Source organism: Hibiscus syriacus, unplaced genomic scaffold (assembly GCF_006381635.1).
Source record: "Hibiscus syriacus cultivar Baekdansim isolate YM2019G1 unplaced genomic scaffold, ASM638163v2 tig00110356_pilon, whole genome shotgun sequence".
Taxonomy (NCBI): domain Eukaryota; kingdom Viridiplantae; phylum Streptophyta; class Magnoliopsida; order Malvales; family Malvaceae; genus Hibiscus; species Hibiscus syriacus.
The window spans coordinates 407,492-418,187 of record NW_024062700.1 but is presented as its reverse complement, the minus strand read 5'-3'; the positions used below and the strand labels follow the sequence as shown (position 1 = coordinate 418,187).

Genomic DNA, 10,696 nt, shown 5'->3' with positions numbered 1-10,696 from the left:
AATGTTTAAGTATTAAAATTGATTAAAATTAATAGTTTAAGTATTAGATGTGTAGTTTACCCTAATGTTTGATTTATGATTGACATCATTTAATAAGCATATATATATATATATTAAATTATAATTAATTTAAGATTTTCTAAATGTATATGATTTTAAGTGGATATGGATATAAAATCTAAGTGTAAATTAGCACTTAATCATTAAATACATTAAATTTATTTTATGATTGAAAAAAACTATATACAAACAAAATTGTGTTTCTTTGATTTATTATTTATAATATTTTAAATTTATATTCAACTTATAAACATAGAATAAATAAATACGATTTAGTCAGTTTAATAAAACATTAATTTTATGTCTGGTCATTATTATTTAGTTTATGTTGTAAATTGATGTTTGTCGAATTAGACGATAATTCAATAAGTCTTTAAGTGATTTTATATGTACTGAATTTCTATTTAAAAAACTACGTACAATTAAATAGGTAATTTAAATTCTATCATAAAAATTAAGTAATTTAAATTTGATTATCTCTCGGCCCTTTGCTGACAAAGGTAATTTAAATAAAAACTTAATTAAGATAATATAATTAAGATAATATTTCATTCAAATGTTCATTTCATTATCTCTTAATTCAATACATATAATTTATTTTTTTAATATAAACTTCCTTATTTTAAGGATCTAAAATTCAAGCACTAGTATTTAATGATACTATGATAAAGTTTGAATAATGTAAAATTAAACAATGCATCAAATATAAATTTTATTTATCCTTTTTACGAATCAAGCGATTTAATAGTTAAGGAAGTATTGTTATTTTTTGAGGTCATGAGTTCGAGCATCATGTATAGTGGGTGAGTGTTCGATTGAGTTGAGTTGAGTCAAAAAATTTCAAGTTATTCTATTTGACGAGTTTTATTTTATAACTCGGAATTGACTTGAAATGTTTTCGAGTCTAGTCAAAATTTTTAGTTTCTATTTAAATTTAATTGTAAATATTTATAATATTATGACATTACTTGATTTCAATTTAAATGGTATTTTATAACCATATACAATACATATATTTTTTTTGTATTTCTTTCATATGTGATTTACATATATCATACAAAGTCGAGGGACTCGACTCAAACTTGAAAATCAATATACTAATTACTAAAAGTTTGACTTATTCGAGTTGTATTTTACAACTCGATTTGAACTTGATTGTTTTTAGTTGAGTCAAGTTTATGAAATTACAACTCAAAATCAAATCGCGTTGAGTTTTTCAAGTCGAGTCGAGTTTTGCTTACCCTAATGTATACAAGAGTCAAGGGTATGAGTAATAAATGTTAAATGATTAAAAATCTTTAAATAAATACTACCGTGTAATTACCTAGAAAAAAATTATTTCCATTTGAGTTTTTGTAAGAAAATTACAGGGTCAATGGGATTGTGGGAAATGTGCAGAGATCTTTTAAAGGAAACTAAACCAACGGTTTTGATTAACAGATCTCTGACCCGCAATCAAAGCGGAACCACACTGTAAAAGTTGTCTGTCAATCATCCTTTCAGATTCAAACATTGAAATCGGAGGGAAATGAAAACAATACATAATATTTATTTATTATTTATTTAACTATTTTCTTACAACGGGAGAGTGAAGAAACTACCTTCTTTTCCGGCTATTTTCAAATTACAGAAGCTCTGAACCAGGAGGCTCCGTCGAAAACGTCTATGCTCCTTAAGCCAATGGCCGAAGCCCTAAGCCCTAACCCTAGGCATCGGATCTCTATGGCTGCTCGCATCCAGTCCCCAACAAGTCCCTTCTTCTTGGGCTCTAACGACGACAAACTCGAGCGTGCGCAGGCTCGAGCCGCACGCGCCGCAGCTAGCCGCCGCAAGGCCGTAATTCGCGATGCTCAGCCTCCGACTGATCCTGATCTTTGCCTCGATAAAGATCAGATTCTCGAGTTGTTCCAAAATTGCATCAAATTGGCCAGTGAAAATGTATCTTATTCCCGTTTACTCTCTCTATTTCAATTATTGTCATTATAGGAAGATATGGAGTTTTTCTTTGTAGATTTCTGTAAATAAATTTTATAATCTGTGCATTATGTTCCCCCCCCCCCCTCAAATTAAGAAATTCGTAAGTGGTAGCATTTGAGTTCTGCTGGTTGCATTGTTCTATTGTCATTTTATGTGTATTTTTTTATGGTGCAGAAAATTAATCAAAAGAATACTTGGGAGCTGAATTTAATAGATCATCTTCGCGACATTATCATGGTTGAAGAAGAAAATGATGTGGAGACGAACTTTCAAAAGGTATGTCTAGTGTTTTTTTTAGGTTTAATATGGTAGATAGTAGAATAAACAAGATGTTGAATAGTCTCTGAGAACAAAATCGATCAAAGAATTCCTAGGCTAATGTTGGGGACTATAATAGGTGGTTTAAGTAAAGAATATGTTTCGCCCTTATTATTATTTCCTTTTAGTTACTACTAATGTTATTACCATCTTATTAGCAAATCGATGCTTAGACTGAAAGTTTGAAGTTACTTATGTTGTTCTGGAACAATACATCTGCATTTTCAACTGTAAGTGAGTCAGACTGTGAGTACCTGCTGTGTAAATGTTGAGCTGAACCGGTTGCGAAAGACCTGGAAAACTGTTATATCCTTGTTGACTGTCCTGTTCATATATTTTGTCGTTTCATAATTATGTTTAGAGTTGTATATTTACAGAATTTGTTATACATCAATTAGTTCGTTTAGACAGATTTTCATATAGTTGTGTATTTGTGTCTGTGTTTAATATTTGCTAAGTCTAGTTACAACTGTGAAAGCCAAAACTGTCAGAAATATTTGGAGAAAAGGCCAAACACTCTAGATTGATTAATTTATGATATTACCATTGTTCCCTCATGTTCAATGAATAAGTTGCAATATATTTTGCACAGGTCAGTTGTACTTTGGAAGCTGGTGTTAAGATTTACTCACTGAGGGTGGATTCAGTTCATTCAGAGGCATACAAGGTTCTCGGTGGGATAAACAGAGCAGGTTATGAAAATGAGCGAGGTTAGAAGTTTTTTTGTGCTGGTACCTACCTTATTTCTCTCTATCACTTTTTGTATGTCTGATTTTGAAATTTAGCGATCTAAGCTTTCTGTTGAATTTGCTTTTCTTCGGATTAGCTTCTTGGTTTTTTAAACCTGTTAAATAAAGGAGCAGGCTATGCTAAGGGCATAATATGCTCTATTGCTCGGCATGAAAGGTAAGAGGTTATAAAAAGGCATGATATGTTAAACATTTAATAAATTTTACCATCATTGTTGTTGTTAAACTGTTTGGACCTAACTGATCATATTCTATAAATATACATATCTGGTAGATAGTAGATAAACCAGATGAGTTATTCCACCTATGCTATCGAAACATATGCATTTGGACCAACTTCAAGTTCTAGAACCTCAACTGATGCAGACTAATCAATAAGCTTTTTCATGGAAAGAAAAATAGGTTATCATCAGATTTCTATCCATTGACTTGCTCAGCTTTATCCTGCCTGATTTTAGCTAAATGTGTTGTTGTCACGATGCCAGATTCTGTGATGGAGGATAACAATGCTGCTACTGCACAGAAAGGCAATCCAAAGAAAGAGTTAGAGAAAAAGGTTTCTGGTCTTTAAATTCAACGAAATTTCTATCTCAAACAATTTATTAATGGTGTCTATATATGCAGATGTCACCTTTATCAACATTGGAATCTTCTTTTGAGGCTCTTAATGTAAAAAAAATTGATGGTAATCACACATACCAACAATCTTGATTCCAGTATGAGGCTCAAGCTTTGATTATGACACTATCTGTTTGTTTTCAGTTGCCTTTGCTGTGGATCCTCTATACCATCAAACCTCTGCCCAATTTGATGAAGGTGGAGCCAAAGGTCTTTTGTTGAATAATCTTGGTGTTTATGCTGGATGTCGGGTTCTCTTTGATTCATTTGAAGTGCCAGGGAGGGAAATACCTTGTTCAAATCAACACGATGTATCTGAAACAATTGATTTATCTTTTGCTGAAGGTTTGATTTTGGTTTTCTCTGGCTTGTTTTGACATCTTTATTTGAGAAAAGTAGGCTTCATTATTACTTCCATTCTTTGATCTATTTACAGAATACCTTGAGCGTATGGTATTGAACATGCAAGCAAAGGATGAAATTTCACCGACTCTCAAGAATATAGTCAATCAATTTGATGAAGATAACAGAAGGCCACTGGAGAACTTTTCCTGCAGACAGAGATCAGCAGAACAAGCGGATACTATAAATAATGAAAATGAGTTCAATGGTGTTGCATTTGAGAGTTATGAATCTGATGGTTTTGATCATGATGACCAGCCAAGCATTGTCAATGAGGAATTTAATGGAGTGGAGCCTTCTTTCATGAGTTATCATGAGGTTCAACATATTTCCTTCTCTTAATAGTTTAAAGTGGTTAAGAATATAATAGTCTGCTTGTTATTCATACATCGTAATTGAATCCCACAGGATACAGAGCAATTTTCTTTCGACAATTCCAATGCAGATGACAGATTTGGAGAAGTTGATGAATATTTGTTTTTGAGTTTGGGATTTCCTTTGAAACAAAATGCTTGGGCGGGTCCTGATCATTGGAAATATCGAAAAACTAAAGGTAGATGTCACGGAGCTAGTGACAGGTGCTATATTTTATTGACATTTTTACCTTTCATGGTTCAATAACATAATTTTGTGCATTGAATACCATAGGTTCCGAGGATGTCTCTAACGAAGAAAATGCAGCGACTTTAAAAACAAAGAAAACCAGAAATAAGAAACAAACTGAGCCTGATATTGATTTCACAAAAGCCTTGGATAATGAAGTGCCTGACATCTTTGCTCCTCCCAGAAATCTGAAGTCATTACTGCTACCTTCAAGCAGAGCATCTTGTAATACAAAGCTTCCTGAAGATTGCCACTATCAGCCTGAGGATCTTGTCAAATTGTTTCTTTTACCAGATGTGATGGTAATGTGTGATCACAAGTTTGCTACTAAAATATGACTTGGTCAAATGTTTTTCTCATAATTTGATTTTCTTTTAATGAGAGACATTCTTTTGTAGTGCCTCGGAAGGAGGAGGAGAAGGAAGTTGTCAGGTAATGCTCTCATAGATACTTTTCAAATGGTTGTATTTTTCTTGAGTGTTTGTGAACTTTCAAACAGTCTATAATCTTTCTCATGTAGATAGGACGAACATTATAGTCTGTCATATTTCGCTAGTTGTTTCTTGGGAAAAAAAAATTCTCACATCATGATGGATGTGTTCTGTTGTCTAAATGAGTTAAAGCTAAAAAGCTGGTTTTTACTTGTTCTTTAGCTTAGAGGATACAGTGTTGTTCATTCATTTTAAATGTTCTACAATACATAATTTGATTTTAATCTCTTACAGAAACTTATTCTTTTCAGCTCCTGAATGCATATCTGAAACATGTGTTTTTGCAACTTTTCTTCTTAATGGTTTCTTCTCGTTTTGCTTCTAATAGATTACATCTTGTATCGTGGCCAAAAGAAGGGATCTTGTTTCAATGTATCTATTGATGATAAAATGTAAAACATTTCGAGAGCTGATCAAGGATCGTTTGATTATTGAGAGTGACAGTAGGGTGGCAGTGGACTGGATTAAGAAAGTTGAATTATGTCCAAATGTTTATGCTTCTATTGTTAAAGATATTGTTGATAGGCTTAAAGTTTTTGAAGGCGTTGTTAGATGGGTTAATAGGACAGCTAACCTAGAGGCAGATGCCCTAGCTAAGGCTGGAATAGGTTGATTTATGTGTTGTTGTTTAGGGATGTTTTTTGGTTTTCTACTTCCTACTAAGGGAGTTTTAGGGTGTTGTAATTCCTATGTACATTTTATGATTTTAATGAAATTCTAAGGCACTCTTTTCCTCCTTCTGCTGATTAAGGAGCATTTACGAGCTCCATTAATCATGAAGGGTTTTTTTAATGAGGCCTCCTAATCTTATAAAAAAATAAAATAAAATGTAAAACATTTACTGATGTGCTATGGTATAGTTTTTATATTCTCATCTTACTTGATTTTCAGATGAATCAAGGGAACAGTATGATGATTATGATCCACAGCCATCCTGGGAAGAGCAAGGTGCATTTGGTGGTTTTGATGATGAAGTTGATCATAGCGATGTTGATGACTCTGGCATGCTTGTTTCTCAGCCTCGACAGGTTGTTCTTTCGCCTTTATTTCTGGTGTTTCTCCATGCTAGCCCTTGATGGTGCCCTCTAGATTGAAACAAGTAGTTGTAGTGACTTATATTTTATTTATTAATTACAACCTTAACTACTGCTTTGAGACTTTAGATAATAGGCCCTGAGATGGGTTATTTGTAATTTAAGATTTATCTCATACATGAAATATGTTGTTAAATGTTATCTCACTTCTGTTATCTCTTTTTTCAGGTTAGTAAAATTGAAGTTCAGTATGACAAGACATCTAAACAAGTTGATGTTCAAGCTCTGAAAGAAACTCTTTGGGACCAGATACAACAATCTCAAGAAACATCATTTCAGGTACCAATTTTCTTTTGCTTTTTGTTACATTGTTTTAAAAACATACATGATAGTCATCTTAATATCCTTATGGCTCACTTAGTAAATGGTTAAGAGTCTCTCCGAATTGGCTGCATCTGGAGGCACTCAAATTCATCTGTACTTTTTGTACCATTAGCAGTGCAAACACACACAAAAAAAGTAACGAAATTCATAAAAGGAAAATGGAGAGAATATAAAAATGGCGAGTTCTATAGAATGAAGCTTAAAAGAACCATCATCTTTAATGGAGAGAGAAAAATAAAGCAGGAAAATGAAATGAAAACTTGGTTTGGGTTCTCTAGAAATTTGTTTTCTTTCACTGACTGATAATCTAGCATCGATGCTGTTGGAGTCAATTTGATTGTTGGTCATTAAATGAGGACCGGAGGCACTCACCGCATTGTTATTGAGGTGAATCTTAGGTTTTGACAACAAAAACCGGGCAATAGCATTGCTACACAGGGCCTTAAGTTGAGAATTTTAACTTTCAACATGTTTTTCTTTTGTGAAGAGCCCTGAAGAAACGCTATCATTAAAGCATCTATTGGCAAGCTTTCCTGCTGATTGTAAAGCTGCTGCAACAACCAAGGAGATCTCCCCTCATCTGTGTTTCATATGCCTGCTACATTTGGCCAATGAGCATGGACTGTGCATCCATGGTCTCCCCAACATGGATGACCTTGCTATACAACTTCCTCACTAGGGGAAGCACACAATTGAAGCTTTAGTTCATCTCTGAAAACTCAATAATGTTTGTATAATTTGTTTGTTAAACCAGGTAGCACTAGCTCAGCAACAACTGTATTGCTGGGCTTCTGACAGTGTTGTAAACCTCATCTTGTTCATACTTTTAAGTAAGTTGCTTAGAATTTCTACTTCAGCACGCTTGAAATCGATGCTCTGTACTTCAGAATCCAACATTCTTTCACGACTGTTGTTTTTTGCAATATAATGATTGTTGTTGAGTGTTTTTTTGCCAATCGATGGAGGCATTTTAACTACAAGAATTTCAATATGATGCTGAAATTATTTTATCACAAAAAAACATTGTGATAAAACAATTGCGATGTCACAATTGTAAGTGATGTCTTGAACAGGAAAAGAAGGATTCAATTCCAAAATTAGAGATCAAATTTCCCAAGTTGGATAATTAAAAGATGAAGATTGTTAGGTTTAAATGAGGTGAAAAGAACCTCAATGCTCAACAGAACTAAACAAAATCTATATTTATTTTTCTATAAGGCAAATCACAATCACTTTTAAGAGTCTTACAAGAGCACAGTCACTCAAAACACCATCTTCGAGTGGAATTACGAAACACAAGGGTAACTATACTTAAAAGATCAAATGCGAACTTAATTAGACTACCTATAGGATTAACTCTGGAATTCTCAACTACAGGACCGGTTTTGCAGTAATAAGTCACTCTAGAATCAACATGCATAGCACTGAGCAGGGTGAAAAAGGAAATATATTTTCTAATAGTTCTTTTACGAGGCCATGCGGATCATTCAGGCAGCTTGGACATTGCCTTGCGAGTTTGCATGAGATTTAGCAACCCCTTCTCTCCACCCTTTTTGACGAGCTCTTGTTTCCCACATCACTGTCAATTTCTTCTGAGCCACCAGTGCTGCTTCGGCTTTCTCCCTTGCTTCTTCACATGTTTCCATACCTGAACTGCACTTGTCTGCTTCCTTTTGATACTGTGATGCTATCTTCTTAGCCTCTAGTAATGCCATGTCGGCCCGTTGCTGACTTTCCAAAGCTTCAGTTTCTCTTAGCTTCAGTTCTTCTGTCAGAAGTTCTGCAAAGTTCTTTTCAGCATCCTCGTTCACCTCCGGATCATTCTTCGCACAATCTGCAGTTAACCACCACCTTCAATACACCGACTGTATAAAAGAACTCAGATAGACTAGCATTACCCAGGAATAAATAGTTCAGTTCATAATTCATACATCCAAAAAGGCATAACATTCAAAGAAACAAATGTGGAACCCGGTAATAACCACTCTCTAATTTTCCAAACAAACTCTTCCAAAAATCACAAATTTTCTTCAAATTAAGTTATTTAGTTCCATATTCCAATAAATATACCCATGATATGGAAAGTGGAAAACTGACCTACTAAGGAAGCATTACTCAGTCCTGCACAAATTAAAGACAGAATCACAAAATTAGCATAGAATTGGACCAATAAAAAAAGAATTAAACAATATACTTGCAGAGCAAGTAGCAAAAGGAATGATGCTAGAAAACAATAATCATCGGAAGAGTCCTATGAAGAAAATAGATAACAAAGAACATAAAGAACTTCACTCAACATTTGTGAGCACACACAAAAAAGCAGGCATTAAGTGCCACCTTTCAACAATTAGATGCATAATTACAAAACATGGGTGTAGTCCCCCCCAAGAATTAATAAATAACAGAAACAACATTTAAAAATGTAATTAAGTAAAAAGATAAAGCCTTTGGGGGCTAATCAAACACTGGCTCAATCGCACATGCATAAACTACTCGGGAAAAACAAATTGATTTCAGATCCGATCAAATTGTGTTGTTTACTACTATGGTGTAATTTTGAGCTTGGGAAATTGACGAAATCCAAGATAAATCAAATGAAAAAAGCTGAACAAATGAGATCTAACCCAGATCTGGAAATACCTTCAGGGATTGTGAGAAGCGGCTGAGAAGAGCAGTCACAGAGGCAAGGTGGGCAAGTGTTGGAGGTGCGGCTGACGGCGGCTAAGCCTTCCATGAGGTGCCAGTACAGTGGCGGACCAACAATGTAGCCGAACAAACACAGGCCCAATAAACCCAACCCCACCTTCACCGCCGCCGCATGGTTTACCGCCATCTCTTGTTACCGGTCACTAATTTTGGGTTCACTGGGAAATCGAAATGGATATAGATTTTGCCAAAATCTTATAGATTCAAAGACTAGTTTGAGGTAAAATTCGGCAAATGTCAAATCTTCTTTGACTTCGTTGTTTCCCAAATCATCTCTGCTTTGACGGTTAATCTAAAAAAAAAAACCTCTGCTTCGACGGTCGGTATTTTACAATCATTTAACCGAGCGACAAAAGCCCTCTCAACTTGAGAATTGACCTTAAAATGGAACCTAAAAATTTTCTTTTGCACACTTTAATACCTAAATTTGACAATCATTCTTAAAGTGGTATCTATAATTAAAATTAATTATTTTTACTCAATCTAAAAATTTGTGCTTGAACTTGATGAAATTCTCAAATTAGTACCTGATGTCGGTCAAATTGTGATATGTGACATTCAACGATATCATCATCCTCTAAGTTCTAACCCAATCTTAATAGAAGTGTCCTAATTATGAATGCCAATTCGAGTTGAATATTGGGATATTTATAAATATTTAATCTATATTTTTTTTAAATATTTAAAGTAATTATAAAGTAATATTTGTTTAAAGATAATTTTTAATAATTTGATATTAAATACACATATTCATAATATTAATGGAAAACTTAAAAAAAATAACAATAACGTTCACAAAAATCGTTTGATTCGTACGTTCAATATATAATTTTGAATAAAATAATTTGAGGATTTTAATATTAAAACTTTACAGATTTGAAACAAATATAGATATATATATTCGTGTTAATACGTGTCAAAACATAGATGTATAATTTTTTTACTTTAGTTTACTCTTTTTTATTTCGATTTTTCACACAATTGATTTTTATATTCTATAATTTTGATAGGATAATTGACAATTATCGATGACTGTTGTCAATTATATTTACTTAATAGGGAATGCCATTGTCAAAATCATCAGCAAAGGACGAATTTAATAATTATGGTAAACTATGCTAATATTCCCCTTTATTTTCAGTATGATTGACTTTAGTCACTAATTTAAAAATTAAAGGTAAACAATCCCTAACGTTATCGATATGTTTGATTTTAGTCCATAACCGTTAACTCCCGCTAATCCTGTAACATCCCGAACTACGGGTTAGTGACTAAATTGTAAAATTTCAAAAATTGGGGATAAAAGTATAATAGTTGAATAATTCAATGATTTATGTAGAGATATTTCCTGAAA

The 10,696-nt window shown here is 33.4% G+C and overlaps 2 protein-coding genes across 4 annotated transcripts; one reads left to right on the top strand and one right to left on the bottom strand.

Moving 5' to 3' along the window:
- The first annotated feature begins 1,577 nt into the window (after positions 1–1,577).
- Positions 1,578–7,499, top strand: LOC120120964 (condensin complex subunit 2-like). Of its 2 annotated transcripts, XM_039140452.1 has the most exons (14): positions 1,578–1,998; positions 2,212–2,313; positions 2,948–3,065; positions 3,590–3,660; positions 3,729–3,789; positions 3,867–4,067; positions 4,159–4,442; positions 4,533–4,677; positions 4,773–5,029; positions 5,126–5,159; positions 6,110–6,246; positions 6,481–6,591; positions 7,124–7,307; positions 7,344–7,499. In XM_039140452.1, exons 1-14 carry the CDS (start codon positions 1,726–1,728, stop codon positions 7,349–7,351), a joined length of 1,986 nt encoding a protein of 661 aa, XP_038996383.1. In that variant the 5' UTR covers positions 1,578–1,725; the 3' UTR covers positions 7,352–7,499. The 2 variants fall into 2 exon arrangements, with proteins under 2 accessions (XP_038996383.1, XP_038996382.1); XM_039140451.1 differs by having other exon boundaries at positions 1,579–1,998; positions 7,124–7,370.
- A 587-nt stretch (positions 7,500–8,086) lies between these two features.
- LOC120120967 lies at positions 8,087–9,649 on the bottom strand. Of its 2 annotated transcripts, XM_039140454.1 has the most exons (3): positions 9,277–9,639; positions 8,734–8,757; positions 8,087–8,470 (listed from the first exon to the last, which is right to left on the bottom strand). In XM_039140454.1, the coding sequence occupies exons 1-3, from the start codon at positions 9,467–9,469 to the stop codon at positions 8,124–8,126; spliced, it is 564 nt and encodes a 187-aa protein (XP_038996385.1). In that variant the 5' UTR covers positions 9,470–9,639; the 3' UTR covers positions 8,087–8,123. The 2 variants fall into 2 exon arrangements, with proteins under 2 accessions (XP_038996385.1, XP_038996386.1); XM_039140455.1 differs by lacking the exon at positions 8,734–8,757 and having other exon boundaries at positions 9,277–9,649.
- Between the last annotated feature and the right edge of the window lie 1,047 nt (positions 9,650–10,696).

Bases quoted from the DNA above. Each gene is read 5' to 3' on its own strand.
- LOC120120964 (XM_039140452.1), top strand. From the start codon at position 1,726: ATGCTCCTTAAGCCAATGGCCGAAGCCCTAAGCCCTAACCCTAGGCAT. The intron at 3,661-3,728 runs GTTTCTGGTCTT...CTATATATGCAG, and splicing joins AGAAAGAGTTAGAGAAAAAG to ATGTCACCTTTATCAACATT. The intron at 4,443-4,532 runs GTTCAACATATT...TGAATCCCACAG, and splicing joins CTTTCATGAGTTATCATGAG to GATACAGAGCAATTTTCTTT.
- LOC120120967 (XM_039140454.1), bottom strand. From the start codon at position 9,469: ATGGCGGTAAACCATGCGGCGGCGGTGAAGGTGGGGTTGGGTTTATTG. The intron at 8,758-9,276 runs GTATTTCCAGAT...TAATTTGTGCAG, and splicing joins GCTTCTCACAATCCCTGAAG to GACTGAGTAATGCTTCCTTA. The intron at 8,471-8,733 runs GTCAGTTTTCCA...GGTTAACTGCAG, and splicing joins GAGTAATGCTTCCTTAGTAG to ATTGTGCGAAGAATGATCCG.